At 38.9% G+C, this 26,537-nt stretch overlaps 2 protein-coding genes across 2 annotated transcripts; one reads left to right on the top strand and one right to left on the bottom strand.

The window, feature by feature from the left end:
* Window positions 1–16,947: 16,947 nt before the first annotated feature.
* On the top strand, window positions 16,948–17,958 carry LOC110896516. The gene is made up of 2 exons (XM_035988453.1): window positions 16,948–17,364; window positions 17,438–17,958. Exons 1-2 carry the CDS (start codon window positions 17,102–17,104, stop codon window positions 17,874–17,876), a joined length of 702 nt encoding a protein of 233 aa, XP_035844346.1. The 5' UTR covers window positions 16,948–17,101; the 3' UTR covers window positions 17,877–17,958.
* A 4,086-nt stretch (window positions 17,959–22,044) lies between these two features.
* LOC110894465 (protein RICE SALT SENSITIVE 3) lies at window positions 22,045–24,944 on the bottom strand. Its single transcript, XM_022141693.2, has 7 exons — window positions 24,701–24,944; window positions 24,573–24,623; window positions 24,371–24,490; window positions 24,101–24,206; window positions 23,937–23,978; window positions 23,595–23,651; window positions 22,045–22,838 (listed from the first exon to the last, which is right to left on the bottom strand). The coding sequence occupies exons 1-7, from the start codon at window positions 24,829–24,831 to the stop codon at window positions 22,149–22,151; spliced, it is 1,197 nt and encodes a 398-aa protein (XP_021997385.1). The 5' UTR covers window positions 24,832–24,944; the 3' UTR covers window positions 22,045–22,148.
* Between the last annotated feature and the right edge of the window lie 1,593 nt (window positions 24,945–26,537).

Genomic DNA, 26,537 nt, shown 5'->3' with positions numbered 1-26,537 from the left:
TAACAGACTGATCAACAAACTAGTTGAGCGAGTTCACAGTAAGTAAGTGCGTAACAGTAAGTAAAGGGTGGCTCTACTGGGCCGATAGTAAGTTATATAGGTGGGGGCTTCCCATGTTATGTGACCACTAGACTATTCGTATCAACTACTCGTATCATCCCTGTTCTTCTTCCGAGAACAGTAGCGCGTATGGGGTGTACGTAGGTCTTACGTACGTATCCTTCACAACCGAGGATAGGAGACGCGGGGGTGTACGTGGGTTTCACGTACGTATCCTTTGTACCGAGGATAGAAGTAAGTAATGCGTACACGTAGGTTTTACGTGCGTGCCTGACATCCGAGGCAGTATTTGGCATATGACCACGTAGGTGTTATCCTAACCTACGGAACCGTCCTGACATCCGAGGATCATGGTAGGTGATAGTCTAGGAAAGCATATGTACGTTCTTAGTCAATTGTAACCTTTATCCCATTCCCACGACCCGGGAATCCCATGCCTTAGTAGGAGTGTGAACTCACCTGGGTTTGCTCGGCAGACAGTATAATGCTCAAGTATACAAGTAAGGAATCAACCACGTCCTATCATGGTTACTATGCAAGTTAGGTTCGTATGTAGCACGTTTGTATCACGTATGGTATCAAGTATAATCATGGCAAGTCACATAACAGTATCAACAGTTCATATCAAGTAACGAGTCCAAGTAGTCGGTCCAATTAACATAAGCAGTCCAATTAGCATCTATGCAAACAAGTCCAATAACATAACAGTCATAAGGTTAGGCCCGTGACAGCGTAGGCCCAAAACAGTGTGCGTGTAAATGATGGTCTCGAGTCGCAACGGAGATCTCGAGTCGCAACCGGAGATTACGAGTCGCAACAGCTGGTTACGAGTCGCAATGGAGATCTCGGTTCGTCATGGTCCGGTTACGAGTCGCAACGGGACTCGCAACCATGGTCTCGGCTTGTGCTGCTGTGGTTTCGAGTCGTGACCACGAGGTTTCGACTCGCAATGAGTGGTTCCGAGTCGCAACCGTGTGTGTAACTGGTTTCCATAATTCCTGTAACAATCATCCCGTGATTCTAGCAAACAACTTAGGCAGTTTCGGAAATCAGATCAAACAATGATTATTCAACATTCAATCATATTCATAATGTTTTCAAATCATCACCATTTAGCATGATCATAACAGCATCAAATCAAAATCGGATTATCACACAAATCTAAACCGGGTCATAAACATATCATCGAACTAGCATGCAACCTATCTGATTATATCTATCATCACGAAATCAATCCGAAGACCAATAATAAACAACATAATCTAACCGGCCCTAGTTCACAATCATGCGGATTCTAATCGGTTTCATCTAAACATGAAATCATAACATCACTTATCATAAAAACATAAACAAAACACTAACCGATTACGAGTAAAGAAGGGTGATCCGAACAAGAGAATGATCGGATGTTCCTGTGCCTTCGGTTTCCAAGCAACGAGAGAGAGAGAGAGTTTGTGTGTGTTTCTTGGTTGCAATGTTGTAAAAACTAGAACCCTAAGGTGTGTGTGAGTATAAATACGTAGAGGGGATGTGGGCCGAAAACCCCACATGGGCTGTGTCATGGTCTCGAGTCCACTAAATGGACCGAGTGGGTTTGTGTTCGATGTGGTTCGGTAATTATAACATTAAATCACATAATTCACGTAATACGTATCATTCAAACAATCACTTAATCGCAATAATTCACATAGTCACACGTAACATCATAACATTCGTTAACTCAAAGTGTCGTGTCAGCACGTAACGTTACATCCAAGTAAGTCTAAAATTCGAGTTGTCACATTATCCCCAACTAATTGGAAATTTCGTCCCGAAATTTGGTATGCACTCACTGAGGGAGCTAGGTAAGTTATAGCATTCACTGGTTTTCCTGGGTGTCACATCCTCCCCCCGTTGATCTGGAATTTCGTCCCGAAATTCCGAAGTAGTAGCTTCAGCCTCAGTAGTGGTTGCATTGGTTTCAAATAACTGGGGGTACTTTTCTGTCATTCTGTCTTCGCGTTCCCAGGTGTACTCTGGGCCACGTTTGGAGTTCCAACGAACTCGAACAAGAGGGATTCTCTTGCTTTTGAGGACCTTCACATCCCGGTCCGTGATTTCAACTGGTTCCTCAACGAACTGCAACCGCTCGTCGATAGTGAGTTCCTTAAAAGGAATGATGAGGTTTTCATCTGATAGGCACTTCTTTAAGTTCGATACATGAAAGACATTGTGAACTGCCCCGAGTTCAGCTGGTAGGTTCAACTTGTAGGCTACCTTGCCAATCTTTTCGATAATTTCAAATGGTCCGACGTACCGCGGATTTAGTTTGCCCCGTTTGCCAAAACGTACCACACCCTTCCAGGGTGAAACTTTCAATAAAACCCGGTCCCCGACCTCAAATTCCAATGGCTTTCTATGCTTATCCGCGTAGGCTTTCTGACGGTCGCGTGCTGCCGCCATGCGTTGCCGCATCTGTGCTATCTTTTCTGTGGCGTCCACTACTATCTCTAGACCCGTGATCTGACTATCCCCCACCTCTGCCCAACAGAGAGGTGACCGGCATTTACGTCCGTACAATGCCTCGAATGGAGCGGCTTGAATGCTGGTATGGTAACTGTTATTATACGAGAACTCCACCAAAGGGAGGTGTTTTTCCCAGCCGTTGCCGAAGTCTATAACGCATGCTCGAAGCATGTCTTCAAGAGTTTGGATCGTTCGTTCAGACTGCCCATCCGTCTGAGGATGATATGCTGTGCTCATGTCTAATCGTGAGCCGAAAGATTTATGCATTGCTTGCCAAAGCTCTGACGTGAATCGTGCATCGCGATCCGAAATAATAGAGGTGGGCACTCCGTGCCTCGAAACAACTTCTTTAAGATAGACGTCTGCGAGAGTGGAGAACTTGTCCGTTTCCTTAATCGGCAGGAAGTGTGCAGACTTGGTGAGTCGATCAACTATGACCCATATTGTATCGTTCCCACGCTGAGATCTAGGTAAGCCTGTAACAAAATCCATGGAAATTTCTTCCCATTTCCATTGCGGTATCTTAGGCTGCTGAAGTAGACCAGCTGGTTTCTGATATTCAACCTTGACTCTCGCACATGTCAAACATTTTCCAACGTACATAGCGATGTGGGCCTTCATGCTAGGCCACCAATAAGTAGTGCTGATGTCGTGGTACATTTTATCTGACCCTGGATGTACCGAGTAGCGAGACTTGTGAGCTTCATCCATTACAAGTTCGCGTAAACCGCCATAAAGTGGGACCCAAATCCGGCCCGTTACATAGTAGGCGCCGTCTGCCTTCTGTTCCATTTGTTGTCGTGAGCCGCGTAAGGCTTCAGCCTTGACGTTTTCAGGCTTCAGTGCTTCTACCTGAGCATTTCGTATTCGAGTAGGAAGGCTAGACTGAATCGTAAGCTGTAGCGCTCGCACGCGCCGTGGTAGAGTGTCTTTCCGACTGAGGGCATCAGCCACAACATTAGCTTTGCCTGGATGGTACTTGATGGCGCATTCGTAGTCGTTAAGTAACTCGACCCATCGTCGTTGACGCATGTTCAAATCCTTCTGCTTAAGGATATGTTCGAGACTCCTGTGATCGGTGTAAATCGTGCACCTGGTACCGTACAGGTAGTGTCGCCATATCTTAAGCGCGAAAACAACAGCTCCCAGCTCTAGATCGTGCGTCGTGTAGTTTCGTTCGTGAACCTTGAGTTGCCGAGAAGCGTAGGCTATCACTTTATCACGTTGCATCAACACACATCCAAGACCCTGGATGGATGCATCACAATATACTATGAAGTCTTCTGTGCCTTCTGGCAATGAGAGAATAGGTGCGCTGCAAAGCCTATCCTTTAGATACTGAAAAGCAGTTTCCTGCGTGTTGCCCCAACGGTAGGTGACACCCTTCTGTGTCAGTAACGTAAGTGGTTGCGCGATCTTTGAAAAGTCTTTGATGAATCTCCGATAATAACCAGCCAAACCCAAGAATTGGCGTATTTCTGTCGGTGTACGCGGCGCAGGCCAGTTTCTGATCGAATCTACCTTGGATGGATCGACGTGAATCCCATCCTTGTTTACCACGTGGCCTAAGAAGTGGACTTCACGTAGCCAGAAGTCGCATTTAGAAAGCTTAGCGTACAGTTGTTCCTTCCGAAGGAGTTCCAATATAAGGCGGAGATGCTGCTCGTGCTCCTCCTGACTCTTGGAGTAAATCAGGATGTCGTCGATGAATACAATGACGAACTTGTCGAGATAGGGTTTGCACACCCTGTTCATAAGGTCCATAAATACTGCAGGTGCGTTCGTAAGTCCGAACGGCATAACCAAGAACTCATAGTGACCATAGCGAGTTCTGAATGCTGTCTTAGAGACATCCTCCTCGCGGACTCTCAGTTGATGATATCCTGACCGTAGGTCGATCTTGGAATAGTAACACGACCCTTGCAAGTGGTCGAATAAGTCGTCTATGCGTGGAAGAGGATAACGGTTCTTCACCGTCACCTTGTTCAGTTCCCTGTAGTCTATACACATCCTGAACGTACCGTCTTTCTTTTTCACGAAAAGCACTGGAGCTCCCCAAGGCGAAGAGCTTGGACGAATGAAGCCCTTTTCCAAGAGCTCTTGTAGCTGCTTTGACAATTCTTCCAATTCTGATGGAGCTAGACGATATGGTGCGCGAGCTATGGGTGCTGCTCCTGGAGCGAGCTCGATCTGAAATTCGACCTGACGATGAGGCGGTAAGCCAGGTAAATCTTCAGGAAACACCTGAGGGAAGTCACGTACGACTGGTATATCTTCCAATTTCTTTTCCTTTACTGATGCGTCTGAAACAAGAGCCAAAATGGCTATGTGACCTTTACGTAAGCACTTCTGAGCCTTCAGGAATGAGATGATGCCAACCACAGCACCACTCTTGTCGCCTTGAACTTCGAGAGGTTCTTGACCAGGACGAGGAATGCGAATAATCTTCTCGCTGCATAGGATTTCTGCCTGGTGTTGGGATAACCAATCCATCCCAATCACGACGTCGAAACTTCCCAAGACTATGGGAATGAGATCAATAGAAAAGGCTTGACCAGCTAGAATAAGGTTACAACCCTGAACTACGTGCGTGGCTTCTAGACTTTTACCGTTAGCTAACTCTACTACATGTTTGGTGGGTAAAAGTGTTGGTGCACGTTTTAGCAGTTGACACATTTTCACAGACATATAGCTTGTATCCGCACCCGAATCAAACAAAACAGTAACGTAAATATTGTCGAGGAGAAACTTACCCATAACAACGTTGGGATCGTTCACTGCGTCGCCACGACCTAGTACGAATGCACGGCCCCTTGCCTCGTTGCCGTTGTTGTTTCCCCCATTGTTGTTGTTGCCATTGCCCTGATTGTTGTTGTTGTTGTTCTGGTTCCTGTTGAGCTGTGGGTAGTGTCTCTTGATGTGGCCTTCAGCACCACAATTGTAGCATCCCTTGTTGCCCTGTTGTTGGTTAGGCTGAGCGTGAGGCTGCTGCTGATTTTGGTTCGCAGGACGAAGGCTTCTACAGTCTTTGGCCTCGTGACCCATCTTGAGGCATCTTTGACAACGACCCTTGTTACACTGACCGTTGTGGTGCTTGTTGCAGTTGTTGCACTTTGGGAGATTTCCGCGATATCCACCCTGCCTGTGGCTACCTGACGACTGCTGGTTAGGGCTTTGATAGTTGTCAGTCTTTCGCTGCTGATTCTGGGACTGAACCGAAACTGATGCTTTGCTTGAATCCCCCTCCCATTTCCTCTTGTTGTCACTGAGGGTAACGGGAGTAGCTGAAGGAGTGACTGTTGTAGTAGCGCTGGCACGCTTAGGCAGTTTATTCTGTTCCACTGCCTGATCGGTGATGCGATGAGCGAGGCGTTGGATTTCCTGGATGTTTTCGAGGTTAGCCGACGTCACGTGGCTCTGAATTTCTGGCGCCAATCCCTTGAGATACAACTCAATGCGCTTGTATGGAGGGTCTACCATAGTTGGACACAGAACGGCCAGCTCGTTCGACCGTTTAGTATACGCTTCGATTTCTGATCCAACCATTTTCAGATTGTACAGCTCGTCTTCTAGCTTGTGAATATCTTCACGCGTGCAGTACTCACGCTTGATGAGTTCCTTAAAATCGTTCCATGGGGTGGCGTTAGCAGCTGCCAACCCAAGAATCTGCACCTGCGCGTTCCACCAGGTTAGCGCGATTCCTTCCAAGGTGCCAGTAGCAAACTTGACCTTGCGAGCCTCAGGGCACTCGCACATCTCGAATACTGATTCTAGCTTCTCGAACCAGTGGAGGAGTCCAACTGCTCCTTCTGTGCCGCTGAAAGAGTTTGGACGACAGTCCATGAAGTTCTTGAAAGTGCAGACAGGCTGCTGCGCGTGTTGACCTGCTTGAGCTGCTGCAACTGCCGCAGCAACTTGGGCTTGAACAAGAGCCTCTAACTGGGCTTGTGTCATGTTAATTCTTCCAGCCATTGATCTTCATGTCAAAGGCGAAATAGGTGAGAAAAGTTCGCGAATAGTGCGATGACAGAAAAGCGTAAGCACGTAAGGGTTCTTAAGCAATAGCAAATAGTGAGCATTGTAGTCTAAGCATACCACGAGCAAAGTTCTAAGTAATGCTAGCAAGTAGGCAATAAACATAAACCTTATTACCTAAAATGTCGAGTCTTGCACGTGGAGCGAAGCGTCGTTGTGGATCGTTGAGAGCACTGTTCTGGTTATAGTCCGGTTCTAATAAAAACGTTTTCCCATATTAAAACCAAGTTCTCTATAACCAATGGCTCTGATACCAATCTGTCACACCCCCAAAATCCACACACACGGAGTACCACCGCTTGGGAGCGTGACGTGACCAGGATCAAGCCATCAATCATATCAAACATAGCATTTAGTAATAATAAAAGTCATTAAAGTAGTTCATCATGACATGATTGATGTTTCAAAACCAAGCATTGTTTAAGTAGCGGAAGCATTGTTGTAAACCCAAGTTAAAAATACTGAAATGTCATAAGTGTCTAATCAAAGTAATACGATCCTTGTCCACAACGACCGGCTCCTCTTTGTGCAAGCTCCATGTACCTAACGATCTGCAAGGCATGTAACAGACTGATCAACAAACTAGTTGAGCGAGTTCACAGTAAGTAAGTGCGTAACAGTAAGTAAAGGGTGGCTCTACTGGGCCGATAGTAAGTTATATAGGTGGGGGCTTCCCATGTTATGTGACCACTAGACTATTCGTATCAACTACTCGTATCATCCCTGTTCTTCTTCCGAGAACAGTAGCGCGTATGGGGTGTACGTAGGTCTTACGTACGTATCCTTCACAACCGAGGATAGGAGACGCGGGGGTGTACGTGGGTTTCACGTACGTATCCTTTGTACCGAGGATAGAAGTAAGTAATGCGTACACGTAGGTTTTACGTGCGTGCCTGACATCCGAGGCAGTATTTGGCATATGACCACGTAGGTGTTATCCTAACCTACGGAACCGTCCTGACATCCGAGGATCATGGTAGGTGATAGTCTAGGAAAGCATATGTACGTTCTTAGTCAATTGTAACCTTTATCCCATTCCCACGACCCGGGAATCCCATGCCTTAGTAGGAGTGTGAACTCACCTGGGTTTGCTCGGCAGACAGTATAATGCTCAAGTATACAAGTAAGGAATCAACCACGTCCTATCATGGTTACTATGCAAGTTAGGTTCGTATGTAGCACGTTTGTATCACGTATGGTATCAAGTATAATCATGGCAAGTCACATAACAGTATCAGCAGTTCATATCAAGTAACGAGTCCAAGTAGTCGGTCCAATTAACATAAGCAGTCCAATTAGCATCTATGCAAACAAGTCCAATAACATAACAGTCATAAGGTTGGGCCCGTGACAGCGTAGGCCCAAAACAGTGTGCGTGTAAATGATGGTCTCGAGTCGCAACAGAGATCTTGAGTCGCAACCGGAGATTACGAGTCGCAACCGCTGGTTACGAGTCGCAATGGAGATCTCGGTTCGTCATGGTCCGGTTACGAGTCGCAACGGGACTCGCAACCATGGTCTCGGCTTGTGCTGTTGTGGTTTCGAGTCGTGACCACGAGGTTTCGACTCGCAATGAGTGGTTCCGAGTCGCAACCGTGTGTGTAACTGGTTTCCATAATTCCTGTAACAATCATCCCGTGATTCTAGCAAACAACTTAGGCAGTTTCGGAAATCAGATCAAACAATGATTATTCAACATTCAATCATATTCATAATGTTTTCAAATCATCACCATTTAGCATGATCATAACAGCATCAAATCAAAATCGGATTATCACACAAATCTAAACCGGGTCATAAACATATCATCGAACTAGCATGCAACCTATCTGATTATATCTATCATCACGAAATCAATCCGAAGACCAATAATAAACAACATAATCTAACCGGCCCTAGTTCACAATCATGCGGATTCTAATCGGTTTCATCTAAACATGAAATCATAACATCACTTATCATAAAAACATAAACAAAACACTAACCGATTACGAGTAAAGAAGGGTGATCCGAACAAGAGAATGATCGGATGTTCCTGTGCCTTCGGTTTCCAAGCAACGAGAGAGAGAGAGAGTTTGTGTGTGTTTCTTGGTTGCAATGTTGTAAAAACTAGAACCCTAAGGTGTGTGTGAGTATAAATACGTAGAGGGGATGTGGGCCGAAAACCCCACATGGGCTGTGTCATGGTCTCGAGTCCACTAAATGGACCGAGTGGGTTTGTGTTCGATGTGGTTCGGTAATTATAACATTAAATCACATAATTCACGTAATACGTATCATTCAAACAATCACTTAATCGCAATAATTCACATAGTCACACGTAACATCATAACATTCGTTAACTCAAAGTGTCGTGTCAGCACGTAACGTTACATCCAAGTAAGTCTAAAATTCGAGTTGTCACATCCATCACCTCATCCAAGTTTTAAAACTAAAGGGATTTTCAATTTTCCCATCACGAGAATGAATCTTTTCTAGAATTAGAAACAATTTCGAATACTAGATCAACAGCTGTTAAGCTTTCAATACTTGATTAGGCTTGAATTGAGAAATTTCAACACCAGATGTGTGTGTGTTGGTATAACTTTCTCCTCTTCGTCGGTAATGTCTTCAACTAACACCTCATCCAAAATCTTAGCTGCATCTAAAACAGTTTGTTATCCAACTGTCAAGAGTAGAACTGGTTCATCTTCCTCAACTTCAAACATTTTGGCTAGTTCTTCTTTAATATAATTATATTGAAATTCACCTTCTTCGACATCTTTAGAATCATCAATATTTGAAATTTCAACATTTCCCTTACTATATAGACTAAGCATTAGATCGTCTTCAAATTCCATAATTTATCTTCCTTTACCAGCACCTACTGACTCCCCATTGACCTTTATCACTAGGTTGACCAATCTATCTATCAAAATTTGATTGATCACCCCCAAACTAGCTAGACGGACCTACACCTGAAGAACCAGCACCAACAAATCTATGATAATCTCTAACATTCTTCTCCCCTTGATTAACAGATTTAGATACTAGCTCGTGTACAATAAATTTAAGAGTTTCAATTGAGTCTTGTTGTGACTTTAGTATTTCTTGCTAAGCTTTAACAGTTTCTTTCAGTTCCTTAACTTCAAATTAAAGTGAAAGCACCAACGGTCGCAAATCAGCATAAATATTTTGTATTAGTGACTTAGAACCACTTCAGCTTCGGTATGCATTGCAGTATGAATCGTATCATCCGGATTCAAATCACTTAAACCTAAAAATACACTATCTTGTGAGTTAGGTACAACTTCAGGAGTAGCAGCAGCGCTAAATGAAGATATTCATGTGCGCTAGATTGCAAGTTCAACTGCACTAATTAAAAATCAAAAGCAGGTGCACTATATTATGTTGTCCAGTTGCGCTATATTGAAGACAAGTGCGCTAACTTGAAGGCCCAGCTATGCTAAATGAAAAGGGCGCATCCAACGACTATTCGGGCTAGCTCTGATGGCTGGCAAGGGCGGACCTAAGCATAGCCCAGGGTGGGCGGGCGCACCCCCGGGAAAAAAAAATTAGTGCTAAGTTCCGTCGAAAATCCCGTCCGCACCCCTTGGAATTTTTCGTCCGCACCCCATGGAATTTTCTGTCCGCATCTCTTGGACTTTTTCGTCCGCACCCCTTAGGTAAAAAGTGTTATCAATTTATATTTTAAAAATATTCTTTAGTAAACTCCTATTTTATAAAAAATACTACCTAAATTATTTTACTTTTAGTACCTAAATAACTAAACCCAAATACCCAATACATTTAACTAGCCTACTACTAAGTCTTAGCCCAATAAACAAACCCAACAAATCAACAATATTTCAAACGAAAATAAAATAAACAAGCCCAAAACCGTTACATATTCTATCCTGCTCTCTTTATCGTCCTTGCACGCCAGCGATCAGAACATCAACAGGGACAACAGTGAATAGTCAGCAGCCGCATACCACCGTAATCAGCCACGGGTAAATTTCTTTGTTATTTTTGATGATTTTTGGTTGATATTATCCACCTCCAACGGCCTATTATAGCCGCATACTAACCATAGTAGACATGTGCTTCGTTTTGTTTTCATTATGTTATGGTGGGTTATATAAATTAAGTTCTTTTGTTTTACATGATCCGACTCGACCCGAACCGACCCGATACGAACCGATTTTTTATTTATATACCTTGGGGCCTAAAATTTTTAAAAAAAGTTACGCACCCTCATGGAAAAATTCCTGGGTCCGCCACTGATGGCTGGAAAATGCAATATCCATCTATTTCTTGTAATTTTCAGTTTATATGAGTCAGAAAGTGTTTGAACAATTAATGATGATCAATTTGAGATTTAAACAACAAACTTGTATCAGTCGATTAAAAAATAGTACAATATGTCGTGATGAAGTTCTGATACTATTTTTGTCCAATATTTGATTCAAATTTGATGTACAACAATCTTAAATCAGTTGTGAAACAACATTCGTTATGGTTGAATCGAGCTTCCTGCTCTGATACCACTTGTAAAACCCAGATTGAGCTTTTTCACCAAAATCTTGATGAATAGAGTTATTCAACCAAGTATGAATCAATTAGACACGGAATCTCTAATTTTGACTTTTAACTTTTATGCCCTTACACCTCGTATAGATTTATACAAGGTTTATATATGGCGGATGGGTACTGAAATATATTTGATGGGTGTTTCAATAAATGTATCCAAAACCTAAACAGAATAGAATAAGATTTGGAAGTTTAATAATCACATGCCGGAAAACAATTTTGCACATGTCACATCGAGATAAAAGCATAAATAGAGTACTATTGTAGTATATTAATGTTTCACCTATATTAGATATGTTATGTTATATGCGTACATTGATATAAAATTAACAAATTTTTGTTAAAATATATTCCAAAATAAGTGTAAAAAATACATTAATTTTCATTATATATTTGTTATATGTAAAAGATATAAGTAGTGTGATATAAGTTAAGTACAAAAATATTATGAAAAGTAATAAATGGTAGGTAAGTTGGTCAAAAAGGACTGCCCCGTAATCCTTGTGATACAAGTATTAGGTCCCCAAAGAGTCTCCTACCGTTTAACCAAATGGGAGACAATGGCTTTGTTAAGATTTTGAGTTGTCTCCCTGTTTGGAGTTGGGACATGGCAAGTGTAATATTCAAGTTTTGATCAAATGATGTAAGGCTCCATGTTGTTTTTCGTGAAATTTCGCTCTAAGTTGAAAAACAAATTACCCTTTTAAAAGTCACTAGAATAATTTTCTATTTTGCTTAGATTATTGTTACAAGTGTGACAATGAATATATTAAAATTTGATTGTGTCAAGTGTTAACAACTAGTAGATGCCCCGCCCGCGTTGTGGGGCGATGGCCGAATAATTCTCCATCAATTACAAAAAGACTACTATAATTTTGCTATGAAAAAAAAAAAAACGATGATATGACCGTAATTTTGGGCCTCTCTCTCATGACATGTATGTCTGTGCAGAGGGCAAAATCGTAATTATATTTTGAACCGTAGGCGAAATCATAATTTTAAACTGAGAGAAAAATTATAATTTTTAGCTAGGGGGAAAAACATATTTTCATTTTGAACGGTGGGCAAAAGCGTAACTTTGAGCTGAGGACAGAATCGTAATTTTGAGTTAGAGGAAAAAACAACATTTTATTTTTAGGTGGGGACAAAAACGTAATTTTAAACGGAGGGCGAGCTTAGGGTAGAATCCTAATTTTGAGCTAGAGGAAAAAACAACTTTTTATTTTGAACTGGGAGCAAAAACGTAATTTTAAACGGAGGGCAAAACCGTAATTTTAAATTGGGAACATAATTAAAAATGAGTTTTTGACCCGAGGGCAAAAACGTAATTTTGAGCTAGTGGCAAAATTATAGTTTTATTTTTAGCTAGGGGCAAAAACGTAATTTTAAACAAAGGACGAAAGTGTATTTTTAAACTGAAAGTAAAATTAAATTAAATATGGGGTGGTCCAATAGGGAAGTGCCAGGCAAGCTGCCTGGCACTATCCCCTTATCTTCATTTTGTATATGTGGTAAATTTGGCATATTTATCTGAACAGTTTTCCATAATTTACATATTAGAAATTACCAAAATGGCCAAAGATCAAAATGACTTGCGAAAATGGCCAGCTCATGCCCTCTTAAAATGGGGCATTATGCATGGGATGAGTCTTTGGAAATCCCTTCCTTGATACCCAATAAAAGATGGACACATGGCCATCTCATGAGTCCTTGGAGCAACTCATCATGCACGGGATGAGTCTTTGACCACCTCATGCGTCCTTGGCACCTCATGCGTCCTTCAAACATCTCCGGTGATTTTCAGAAGTCTTCGGCGAACCTCCATAGTTTCCAAAACTTCAAAAAACCCAATCTTTCTCAACAATCCCACATCGTCTTAGGCGAACCTTCATAGTTTCCGGCAAACTTAAACAACTCCAAAAAACTCAATATTTCTTAACAATCTCACATCGTCTCCAACGAACCTCCAAAGTTTCCGGCATCAACATCAACTCCAAAAAACCAAATCTTCCTCAACAATCCCCCATCAACATCACACCTTCTGTTTTGAAAGTTTTCGGTGAACATCCATAGTTTTCAGTAATCTGAAAGTTTCCGGGACCTGATGCGTCTGGGACCTCATGCGTCCGGGACCCCACTTGCAAGGACGGGATTTTCAAAGACTCATCCCATGCATGATCGCTCCAAGGACTCATGAGATGACCACGTGTCCATTTTTTATTGGGTATCAAGGAAGGGATTTCCAAAGACTCGTCCAATGCATGATGCCCCGTTCTAAAAGGGCATGAGCTGGCCATTTTCACAAATCATTTTGGTCTTTGGCCATTTTGGTAATTTTTCCTTTAAATATTGTATGTTTTAATATACTTATATGGGATTATGTTAAAGAGATAATGTATTTTTATATATATTTTTGAGTATTTATCCATTTTTTAAATATATGATAAAATAAAATATAAAATTCAAGTATATATAGGTCTATATCCATCAAGTAAACAACAAAATGAGGTGGACTAAAATGGTTGGATTAGAAGCATACTCAAGTACTAAAAAGGAAAAGTAAGGAAACTAAATAAGTAAGGCATTTCTTAAACATCCAAATGCACTTTGTGACACTAATGATTTCCATGTGTTCCACATTGAATGGCTCTTTGCTCATCACTCAATGACTTGGTCAATAGTATAAGGAGTAGCCTTAAAGGTTGAATTCCACATAATCCATAAGATCATGGCTACCATCCTTTTTGGATTTAACTATTTTATCCTATAAGTTCTAAGAATGCATAAACTGTATTAAGGTTTATACTATTGTATGGTGTCTTTGATGATCTCAACTGCATTCAGTGTTCTTTAGATGTGTTGAACCCTTTTGTTTAGTTTTTTTTTTAAATATTTTTTTTTATAATTGTTAACACAATATGGTATTAGTTGTTGTTAGACTTTCAAGCTTAAAAGCCTTCCATTGCGTTGTCAAAATGAATGGTCAACATCATGAATAGTATTTTATGTATTTGGGTCTCTTAACTGAAGTTTAATCAGGTCTTTCTTAGAGCAATAATGCGCAATAAAATTATTCTATTAAGGGGCTGTTTGTCAGCTTCTGAATGATTAAGTGCTGAACGAGTAAAAGTTCTGAACCATTAAGAGCCAGTATAATACTTAACCGTTCAGAGGCTAATGTCTGACCAATTCAGATTAGAGGTTTTAACAATTCAGACTCAGTATAATGCATAACCATTCAGAGGCAAATGTCTGAACTATTCAGACATTTGCTCGCGAAACAAACAGTCTGAACCGTTAAATGCTGAACCAGTAAGAGGTCTGAACCATTAAGAGTCTCATTAAGAGGTAAACAAAAAGCCCCTAAATCTTAAAATTGTCATCCTGTAGTAACGAATAAGAAAAAATGTAAACTTCAAAAAAGCAATATAAAGGAAATACTTATAAATCAGACACCTTCATCCCACATTGCTAAGGAAATAAATAGGGCCAAGAAAAAGTCTTTAGAAGAGGGTCTTCAAGCCAACATCATAGCAAATAAAGCAAAGAAAACGTCTTTTAAAGAGCCTCTTCAATCCAACATCACTGTATGAGCCCTCTTTGGTCATGTCAAGTTTCAAAAATACTATTTGATTGTTAAAAGAACTTTAAAGGCTTTCAAATGTATGGCACCCAAGTTTAAAATTTATAAGCCAGAGGTCATTTTCAATAAATATAGGACCACCGGCACCCATGAGTGAAATGTTGCAAAAGCCAAGGTCTAAGCCATTGGTTGTTGTCAACAAATCTTGGACCACCCATAAGTGAAATGGTGCAAAAGCCAAGTAACTTGTCTACAACCTTGAAAAGTCCTCATTTAGATAAGAGGACCACCTTCATTCGGAACAAACTGAAAGTACATCACTAGATAAACCTACATATGGATAATACTAAAAACAATTATTATAAAGAGTGTAAAATGTATAACGTAGAAAGAAATTGAGCATCACATTATGTTTGTAAGTCATCAAGGTATACTAAAAGTCTAAAACTAGTCACCTCTATTCACATATGTGTTATAGTTATGTTACATTTCAAACCAACTACACAACTAAAATAACAAAAAACCACTCTCATAAAGAGCAAACGAGACCAATACATCTCTACCCCCCCCCCCCCCCCAAACACCCACCCCCGCCACTCTTTTTTTCTAAATGGATGTAAATAAAATGCGAGTACTTTGTTGAGGCTTAGGACAAGAAATTAGACTTAATTTTCAAATCTACCAACTAAATACGTCAAAGTTAAAGGGTGTTTCTAGACACACTTTGTCCCCTTACACACTTGATAGCACCCTCCTACGTAATAAAAAATAAAATAAAAAATAAAAGTAAAACTCTCAAACGATACGTTTAGCCACCCCAGCTTAAAATATAGAGTTAAATGTCATTTTAGTCCCTGTGGTTTGGGCCATTTTGTCAGTTTACTCTAAAAGTTTCATTTTTCGTCTATGGGTCCAAAAAGGTTTCACCATTGTCATTTTAGTCCACTGAGTTAACTTCATCCATTATTTGTGTTAACAAGAAAGACAATTCGGTCATTTTATATGACCGAATTGCCCTTCTCGTTAACAGAAAAAATGGATGAAGTTAACCTAGTGGACTAAAATGGCAACAGTGACTAAATAACTGCCAAAATAACTCAACCCACAAAGACTAAAAGGGCATTTAACTCTAAAATATATAAACACATTTGTGAAGGTGATTGTAATTAACACATTTTGTACTTGTATCCAGTGGCGGACCTAGAAATTTTTCCATGGGTGTGCGGAACATTTTTAAAAATTTTAGGCCCCTAGGTATATAAGTAAAAAAAATCGGTTTGTATCGGTCGGGTCGGGCCATGTAAAACAAACGAACATCAAACTAAATATATATAATCATAAAAAACATGTCAAACTTTGTTACAAACATAATGAAAACGTCGACGCCCTACAGGTTTTCATTTTTTGAAATCTATCCAAAACATCATCTAAAGTTAATTTCTTAAGCAATTCTTTCTCTATATAACATAAGTTTATCGCTCCATAATATAATGTTTCAATTTTAATTTTAATTTTCAACTGTTCAAGCCCTAGAACTCATAACGTAAGTTGTAATCACCCTAAAAATATATAAACAACATAATCACCCTAAAAATCATCTAAACAACCAAAATTTCAAACCTATTTAACAACTTTATTACCTTTTTTTCTCCTATAATATCAACCAAAATCATCAAAATAACAAAGAAACTTATCCGTGTTCGGATTCCGGTTAGATTTGGTGTCAAACGACGGTGGTATGGTGGTTGATTACGGTGGTTGCCGGCTGCTGGACTGTTGTCGCTGGGTGATGTTGTTCGTTGGCAGTGCAGGGACGCAAGAGAGAGAGAGCGGTAGAGAATTTCTAAAGGTTTTGAGCTTTAATTATTTTATTATAGTTTGAAATATTGTTGGGTTTGGTTAATGGGCTAAGACTTAGTGGGCTAGCTAGTTAGGAAAATTATAAGTGGGTAAAGGTATGGATATTTGGGTTTAGTTAGTTAGGTATTAAAAGTTATATAATTTAGGTAGTATTTTTTTTAAAAATAAGAGTTAACTAAAAAAATTTAAAATATAAATTGATAACACTTTTTACCTAAGGGGTGCGGACGAAAAATTTCAAGAGTGCGGTCGAAAAATTCCAAGGGGTGCGGACGAAAAATTCCAAGGGGTGCGGACGAGATTTTTGACGGAACTTAGCACTAATTTTTTTTCCCCGGGGGTGCGCCCGCCCACCTTGAACTATGCTTGGGTCCGCCCCTGCTTGTATCATTGTTAATCACCTCAAAAGTGGGAATAACGTTATCTAAAAGCTACCAAATTCATAAAAACAAGTTGGCCACGTTAAGCTTGTAAGCCCCACCCCATATGACATCCTCTTTAAGGGGAACATCAAAATTCCTAAGTGGCCCCAATCCCCATTACTCTCATTTGTCACCATTTTCAACCCATTATAAATCCATGCCAATGCTTCCATCCGAATCCAGTTCCAGTTCCAGTTCCAATTCCAATTTCAATGGAAACTCACCGCCGGCAGAAAGCCAATTCCACGGGAGATATATTCACCTTCCCTTCCATGTCACACGATTTGAAGTCCGAATCCGAGTTAGCCGATCAGTTATTCTCCAACGGTAAACTTCTTCATCACTCATTCCCCGTCCAACCAACGAATTTCACCGTTCCGAAATCTTTAATTCTGAGCAGAACGAGCAGCATTAGCAGCAAGGGCTCGTTGATGTCGTCTCGTAGTAACAGCTCAAACAGTAGCAGTAACAGTAACAGTAGCTGCAGCAGTGCGCGAACAAGCACTAGCGAAGCGTCACCAAGAAAAAAGTTATCAACAACCAATCAAGCCAGGTCTGTTGCAGTTAAATCTAGCAACATTAGCCATAGGTTTCCTAACAAGGAATGGCAAGCTCGAAACTACTGCGACAAATACGGGCATTCGCAGAGATGGCAGTTTATTTCGCCGGTTCCAGTGTTGAACCGGCGAAATTCTACGAAGAAAAGGAAGGGGAGGAAAGGGAAGCGTGAGAGAGATGTTAGGAAGGGGGTTTGCAGGAGGTTTTTTGGGTGGCTTGTGTCGACATGCCAAGAGTGTCATGCTATTGAACCTTCTAAGAGGTTGAAAGTGAGTATTTGATTAATAATTATTTATTGTTTACTTGTGTTTTTTTTTGGATAAATTCATGGGGTTGAATCTGTGATTTCTTTCTTTCTGTCTATTTAATTTTGGGTTTTGAGCGTGTAAGTTACAATGAAATTATTTAACATATGGTTGCGTTATATGAAATCAATTTTAAACAGAAAACTGTGACAATAGGATACGTAACAAATATAAGGGAAGTTAAAAATAAAGCGGGGTAAGAGTGTGGTTACATAACAAATATAACACCATCCGTACTGGAGCTTTTTGACGTTTTCCCTCAAAAAAAAAGCCCAAACACGCTTGTAAACCGCCCTCTTAGGCGTTTTTTTCAAAAGAAAAAAAAACCCTGAAGCGTGTTTTATAAAACGCCTTCTTCTTTTTGTTTGGTCAATAGTATTTTTTGATGATTTTTTTATTTAATTCTATTACATCCATTTCAACATAATGTCTCACAATGTTCACATGCTGACTGGACCGTCACATAATGCAAAATGCCCAAGGATCTTCCCCCTCCTACTACATAAGGTCTAAGGGAAGTTAAAAATAAAGTGGGGGGTAAGCGCATGGTTACATAATTATCTTATATATCATATTAAAAAGTTGGGATAAGTAAAAGGTAATTTTCTATTTAAAATTAGTTGTGTTATGTGTAATATTCAATTAATAGTTTTATCAATATGAATAAAATAAAAATAAATATAAAAATTGACAATGTTGAAAGCTAAACTGCCTTAATTTTTTTCATCACCAACCCATTACTAACTGTGCAAATCGGTTCGTTAATGAATAATTGAATAGTTGTAAAAACCGAGCCATGATTAACTGAACCGGCTAAAGATTTAATCAAACCAGCCCATGATTATTCGATTAATTGAACCGGCTCATGTCTAAAACATTTTTAGTTTGTATTTTATTTTCAGCTCCAAGTTTCACCTAGTCGAACCTCGAATCGACTGGATTACTTCTAAAAAAAGCCCAAATTAATATAGATATATGTATATTTTATTTATTTTTTTAAATGGACCCCTACAAAAGAGAGACAAGAAGTGAGGGGAAAAAAAGTAGACATGCTTAGTCTTGAACCCATAACCTCACTTGAAACAAAAAGACTTACCAACTCTTCCATTAATTTTTTCAATACCTCACTTGAAGCAAAGAGACATACCAACTCTTCCATTTGGGTGGACGGTATCATTGCGGTAAATACATACGGGAGAGGTTTTACCGATTGGTGATAAAGTGCCAGGTGTTGGATCGGTGAGCGGGGAGAGCTTCAGCGGTGACTACTCACCGATGCGGGGCCGGGAAGAGAAGAGAAGAGAAGAGAAGGGGGTAGAGGAGAGAGGGGGTTAATATAGTGGGTCTCACCCTTTTTCAACCAATCACAATTTTTTTTAAAATTCTTTACCACTCTCCATGTGTTTGAACCACTGCCGGTGATTGAGTGCAAAATGAAGAGTGAAATGGGGACTTGACATGATATTATTGACTAGAGAATAACTCAAACACCCTAAGTGATTAAACGACTCTCTCCACCCTTAATATTTTTAAGAACTCACTTGAAACACAGACTTACCAACTCTTTCATTAATATTTCTGTGTTTAAATTTCAGATATACTAATTCAAAAAAAAAGTATATATTTAAAACAAGAAAAAAAACAATTTCGGCTCTCTCAAAATTTTGGGCCATAGTGCGGTCGCTCACTCCTCACTTGGTACACTTTTTGGGCTGTCTCTGTAAAGTGTTGGATTGCTTACTGATGGGCTACTTATATTGTCTTGATAAATCACTATTGGATTATCTTAGAGTAAAACTTTGGGCCCAATTCCCAAAACAGTTCGGCCGAAAAACAGTGCCCCTTAATTGCTTGATTACTATGTTGTTAAAATGTACCATTTACTGGACCAAACTTAAATGCCAAAAGTCTGAATACATATTTATTTTTTTCTAAACTTAAATGTTTGAAATATATGCATAATGTCAAAAGTCTGAATACATATTTATTTTTTTCTAAACTTAAATGTTTGAAATCTATGCATCAAAAAAACCTAGACCAAAAACAAAAATAAAAATTAATAAGGTGATTAGTTTTTAATTTGAATACATATTTATTTCATCATCTAAACTGAGTGGTTAATGAAAAAGAAAAAAATGTTTTTATTTTTTTATTTTTTTGTAGCATGGACTACAAACCACTTACACACACAGCATACTTGTGTCTGAGGTAATCACAACAATTTTTGGAAGTAATGTAATTTCTTATAAAAATATTGGGGTTTCTGATTTTGTGTTCTCTATCATGTAAATTACCTTTATTTAATATATATTTTAGTTTTCATAAATAGTTTATACTATTTAACATAATCTAAATCTACATTTTTCAGTTTTTTTCTACATTTTTATATCAATTTTATTAAAAAACTGAATTGTATCTGTTATAAAGTACTTTTTTATATACTATGATAAAACTATCTTGGAAAAACTAAATTTTATCCTGACTGAAAAATTATTAAAGAAAACTCATATTTTAAATTTGCAAAAGAGAACCCAGGTTTAACCCAAATTGCCATACTTTTAAAAACCATAGAAAAGTTGTTTCAAAAAGTATGCAACTCTGGAAATAAAAGATTATAAGGTGACAAAACCTTCTTAACAAGCATTGTATAGTGACAATAAGCCTTTTAAGGTGACCTTAACTCCCGATAAAATTGGTGTCCAAAAATGTATCTACTTCTAAGATTCTGTCTAGTGAAACACGCCTCACTTCACATGGCGTAATTGCATTGGCAAAAAGCATGGGGTCCATACACATATCCGCCCTTCCAGACTCACATCTATTACCACATTCACGCCTTCCCCTTAACTCCCCTATGCACGGGCAGTGTTTAACGCCCCTACATGATGACTGGAGCCAAACGCCAACCCACTACACTTGGTCTAACATGTACTACAACTTAAATCTTAGCACACTCAAAAAGAGGGAGGAAAGTTCACTTTTAAACACATTTTCAAGTGGGTGTTGCTTAGGCCTGGGTTTAAGCCCAACCCTATAATCATCTTGGTAATTAAAGCAACAAAAACTACTGAACACTTGTCAATTATATCACATTATCATTTTTCAAATATTCACTAAGAGGATATGTCATTTTCGATTGAATTATTAAACGATACCGAAACTGATATAGAAACTAAAAATGTCTAGATCATGCGTCTCAATCGCATCGTATTTATCTGGTACATGTGCGTATGTTTTGGTTCTTGTCTTTGCCAGGGTTGGGTTGGTACATTTTGTCTATAAAAAAGCACCATTCATTTCCAATCATAAGGACTATAAAGCCAAAACACATATGCATAAATCCTCAATGATGTACAACTATTAAGAGCCACCAAGACGCAAGCGCGCAAGATGGAGGTAGCAGAGATGAGGATGTTGCGGTGGATGTGTGGCCACACGAGATTGGATCGGATAAGAAATGAGGTTTTTAGGGAGAGATTAGGAGTGGCTAGTATAACGGATAAGATTAGGGAGGGGAGATTGAGATGGTTTAGGCATGTGAAGCGAAGGCAAACGACAGCACCAGTTAGAGTAGTGGAAACCCTTACTGTGGAGGGGAGGAGAGGAAGAGGCAGACCCAAACTGACATGTGAAGAGCAGATTAGGCATGATTTACTAGAGTTGCATCTTTCTGAGGATATGGTCCAAGATAGGACTTCGTGGAGGCGTAGGATTAGGGTTAAGGACTTCTAGAGGATATTGCAGTAAGGTCCTAGGTGTATTTTAGGGACGTATGTTTTTCTTATTCTCTAAATGACTTTATCGGTGATTGACTTCTTGTGTATATGCCTGAATGATGTTGTATGCTATTATACATGATGTACATTATACTGTGTCACTCGGATCTCTCTCTTGGTATAGGTGACTTCTTTTTTCTATATTCTATTTTTCTATATTCTTTGTCTTGATGTGTTGGTTTGTTGTTCGTTTTGGAGCCGAGGGTCTCTTCTGGAAGCAGCCTCTCTATCCCTAGGGATAGAGGCAAGGTCTGTCTACATCCCACCCTTCCCAGACCCTATGAGTAGCTTTGCTATTTGTGGGATTTACTGGGTATGGTTGTTGTTGGTGTTGTTATTCACAAATAATGCAAGCAAAGGCAGTTATCTAGATCAAAGAAACATACATTATATTAAAACACAAGTGTTTTTAAGGAACAAACTATGAAATGCAAACTAATGACAATAACTAATAATAATAATCCTCTAAACATCACTCCAAGAAAGTGTCCATTACATCAGAGTACATTGAGGCCTCAGGGTTCCTAAATTCTCCATTGGGGTTGTGTTTGCGGTGGTGATCGAGTGATGAAGACGATGATGAAGAAGTCGCCATTCTTGCAGGCAAAGTGAAGCTCCTTTTATACTTATTATGGTCCACTTTCCCAACATTTTGATCCGAGTTTGTATTATCCAAACTCAAGAAATCATTTGGGTTCTTCATTTCAGGGCTCGGGTTCCACCCCTCCGGCTTGTTCCCAAGCCCTTCTGAGTTAAAAAGTAGCTTGGTGTCATCACTTCTTCCTGTGAGCGCGTTAAAGAAGCTCAACCCGTTGGGCCATTTGATGTCGTTTTGGACGTGATCAGGGCCCATCATGTTTTCCATCTGGGGCTCTGAGGAGTGCGGAAGGAGGAACATGTGGGTTTCATCTTTTGATGGATAGCCAAGCTGGGCCGGGTTGTGAAAGTTGGGCGATGGCATTTGTCTTTGTGCGGCCCAGTTGTAGAGGGGTGGCGTGCGGCTCGGAATGGCGGGCTGCTTTAGCGGGATTGTGGTGGCGGAAGGTGATGAAATGTTGCCCCTAGTTGATGCAAACAGCTGCGAAAGATAGAAACCGGATTGGTAGCCCAGCGACTCAAACGTATGCCTCATTCTAAGCACAAAATGAAGGTCTTCCGGGATCTGACCACATAACAAAAAACAAAATTTGTAACAATAAATCAAAAAAAAATATCACCGGACCCAGCCCATTTACCTGATCCAGCCCGTTTACCGCACCCGGCCTGTTTGTATATATGTACACAAAAGACCAAATTTGTAACGAAAAATAAAAAAAAAAAGTTGGCAAAAGATCAAATACAAATAATCTTAACATACTAAACATACAAATTGAAGGAAAACTCAAAAAGACAAAGTGGTATTTTTGTAATTACCACCAACTATCAAAGTTACTATACAAATGTGAACTCAACCAAAAATACCTAAAAAACACAATTTTTTTTTTAATATTTTTTATAAAAAAATCGCTACATTTTGTTAGAAAAAAAAAACAATTTTTTTTTTGCTGCTACTAAAAGTAGCGATTTTTTAATAAAAAATGTTAAAAAAATAAAATAAAATAATTTGTGTGTTTTTTTAGGTTTTTGGGGGATTTAGTTTTTAGCATTTTAGTTTGGGTGGGGAGGGGGGGTTAGGTTTTTAAGGTATATTTGTAGAGTAACTTTGATAGTTATTGATAATTACAAAAATGTCACCTTGTCTTTTTGAGTTTTCCTTCAATTTGTATGTTTAGTATGTTAAGATTATTTGTACAAGAACTTTCCCCAAAAAAAGTTATCACCCGACCCTGCCCGATTACCTGATCCGGCTTGTTTACCCGACCCGGCCCGTTTGTATATATACACACATTAAACATGAAGGGAAACAGATTAGACTTACAATCTTGCATGAACCAAGTTGCAACAGTCCATGGCCAGCTTGAATGACAGCTATAGTCTGTATGAAAAAAGCAAAGGACAAAAAAATATAAATCATCACTGATTTAACATTTCTAAAGGACAACTAGAAATTGTTACTGTACTTAATTTCTGTTTTACAAGAATAAATGTGTTCAAGAGACAAAAAAGCTTAAAGTTGCACATGATTTTGAATTTCTTGGATCTTTTTCTCATCGGTGATGATGATTGATGTGGTGGTCAAAAGAACAATTATGACGTCAATAACAAAAGTTGTGTCAACATTTGATCACAAATGGATTAAAAGGTGATTTTAGAAGCTCACCTGGATCCCTGATTCAAACTGTTCAGTCCATTCAGGAGGAATCTACAAAAAAAAAAAAAAAAAAAAAAAAAAAAAATTAAGAACACAAAGGTTTGGTTAATATATTTATAAGTTAATGAACACAACAAAGTGTGTGTTAGTATGAGTGTTTTTAAGAAGCATACAGCATCAAAAGAACTTTGCCAGTAATTAGATATATTCTGTTCAGATTCTGAAGGTTCTTTGAACACCCATTTGTGACATTTATCAGAAGCAACTTTTCCCATCAAACTGCATCTCAACAAAATCAAACACAATCAAAATCAAAATAAATAAATAATCTATGTATGCATTTTACCAACTTTTAAGCATAAATATATAGCTTATAACAAACTATAATTATTATGACAAAAACATGTAATAATAAATTTAATAATAAACACCTACTTACCCACCCTTCTCCATAATTATAAAGCTGAATAGACATTTTGCTGAATGATTTCTTAACCTGATCTTCACATCCATCCATTTCTTCAACTCTTCCTCTACAAAACCCATCTTCCCACATCAACATCCTGCAAATTAACCATACATTACATCAACTATCAAACCCGGTATCCGGTTTCCACAGCGATCACTTTAAAAACAGTAACTCACAAGCTGCCATTGTCGTCTCCGACTTTACACCCGTTACCGCCACGAAGCCGACTGCAAATACAGTGAAATTAAATCAAGTTACGAACGATATTATTGTTGGATTAGTAAGTAGGGAATGAGAGTAATACGGGCGAGGACGAATGGTCCAGAAAACAGAGTAAGTCCAATCAGAGTTGATGCAGAGGTTTCTAAGGGTCTCGTGAAGTGCCATCATTCCTAGAGCTTCTTTGCCTCTGTCTGTAGCTGCTGAGCCCGCCATGTTTGTTTGTGTGTGTATGTGAAATGGTGGTTGCAGAGGGGGTTTTGTTTGGGTTTTTGTAAGATGCTTTCTTCTTTCTTCAATGGTTGTGGTGTTTTTTTTTTTTTTTTGGGTGGTGGTGTTGCTCTCTTTGTTTATTGAGAATTGTTAAAAAAGTAACAAGAAGTTATAAAAATGAGGGGTGATTATTCATTGTTTTTAACGAGGTGTCCGTATAGATCCCTTATTTATCAATTAACCTCTTGTTTTTTTTAAGAATTTAAGGGTCTATATGGATCGTATAGGTCTATACGAATCATATAATGGCACTATACGACCCAGTTTTGACTTATACGATGATGCGTATAGGGGTAAAATCAAAATTTCATAATTTTAGGTTTTGCCTTTTCGATGCGTATACGAGCCGCATTTTGTCATTGCGTGTCTTTTGTGAATTATATGCTTTATACGTGCCTTATCGGTGACGTTCGGTTATGAGTGGTACCGTATTCTTTGATTACATGTCATTTTGTTTTGAATCCACTTGTTCTCTTACGTGTTGTATTGTATCTATACGTGTCGTACCGTGTCATAACTTGACGTGCATGTCATATTATAAAATAGATACAATAGTATAAGTATAGCATATTATAATAACCTATAGGTGTAGTATAGGTCCCGTATAGGCCTATATGTGTAGTATAGATCTCGTATATGCTAATAATTGTAGTATAATATAGTATATATGTAGTATAGTATAGTATAATAAATAATAGTATAAGTGTAGTATATAATACGGTTATAACATAGATAGTATAGTATAATAAACATGTACCAAACCTATACTACATGATAAATTTTTAAAAATGTTTTTTGTTTAAAAAATAAAAGAATTCTTTTATTAAACTTTGTTAAAACTATGATTAAATGTATAAAAAAATTGTTTAAAAAAATAATGCAATACGACCCGTATAGGTCTAACCAGCCGCTAGACAAGATCTGACACATGCTGATTTGACTTTTGACTTTCGAACCTATACGACTCGTATTGAAAAGCAAAGTGTGCGGATAGATTGGCTGGTGTGCCAATAGAATTCCCTTTTTCAAAGGATGATCAAAACAATGATCCTTCTGGCATGTCGGTGTATATGAAAGGCCTGGATTGAATTTATGTTCTCCAATAAACTATCTCGATTACTAAGTTGTTTAAAGAGATCATGGCTAAGGGGTTCTTATGGGTGAAAAAAGCGTTACGAAGTTAATGCTTTGAAATGGTCAAGCTGGTGTAGTTTTAATTTCTCGGAGGATGTAATTTCGCTTGTTGTTTCATTGTAATCTTGCTAGCTCATGGCTAGTGTTGGTTTCATTAATAAAATGTTGTGGTCTTTAAGAAAAATATTTATTATATATTAATAGTAAAGAAGGTAGGGGTGTAAATTTCTAACACAAGACTAATAATTTCACGGAGAATGTAATTTCGCTTGTTGTTTTATTGTAATCTTGCTAGTTCATGGCTAGTGTTGGTTTCGTTAATAAAATGTTGTGGTCTTTAAGAAAAATATTTATTATGTACTAATAATAAAGAAGGTAGGGGTGTGAATTTCTGACACAAGACAAACCTAACACAAAATTTGTAGGTTTGGATTTAGTCTGTATTTATTCGGGTCAATTTCAGGTTGCGTGAACCCGTTTAGCTAAACGAGTGGGGTTCATGTTAACCCGAGCAA

The sequence above is a fragment of the Helianthus annuus genome, chromosome 3 (assembly GCF_002127325.2).
Source record: "Helianthus annuus cultivar XRQ/B chromosome 3, HanXRQr2.0-SUNRISE, whole genome shotgun sequence".
Classification (NCBI taxonomy): Eukaryota; Viridiplantae; Streptophyta; class Magnoliopsida; order Asterales; family Asteraceae; genus Helianthus; species Helianthus annuus.
The sequence above is the reverse complement of the archived record's forward strand: the minus strand, read 5'-3'. Positions and strand labels throughout refer to the sequence as shown.

Coding starts and splice junctions, on each gene's coding strand:
- LOC110896516 (XM_035988453.1), top strand. CDS start 17,102: ATGACATCCTCTTTAAGGGGAACATCAAAATTCCTAAGTGGCCCCAAT. Junction 17,365..17,437: donor CGATCAGTTATTCTCCAACG/GTAAACTTCTTC, acceptor AATTCTGAGCAG/AACGAGCAGCATTAGCAGCA.
- LOC110894465 (XM_022141693.2), bottom strand. CDS start 24,831: ATGGCGGGCTCAGCAGCTACAGACAGAGGCAAAGAAGCTCTAGGAATG. Junction 23,979..24,100: donor GGCAAAGTTCTTTTGATGCT/GTATGCTTCTTA, acceptor TTTTTTTTGTAG/ATTCCTCCTGAATGGACTGA. Junction 23,652..23,936: donor AGTTTGAATCAGGGATCCAG/GTGAGCTTCTAA, acceptor TTTTTCATACAG/ACTATAGCTGTCATTCAAGC.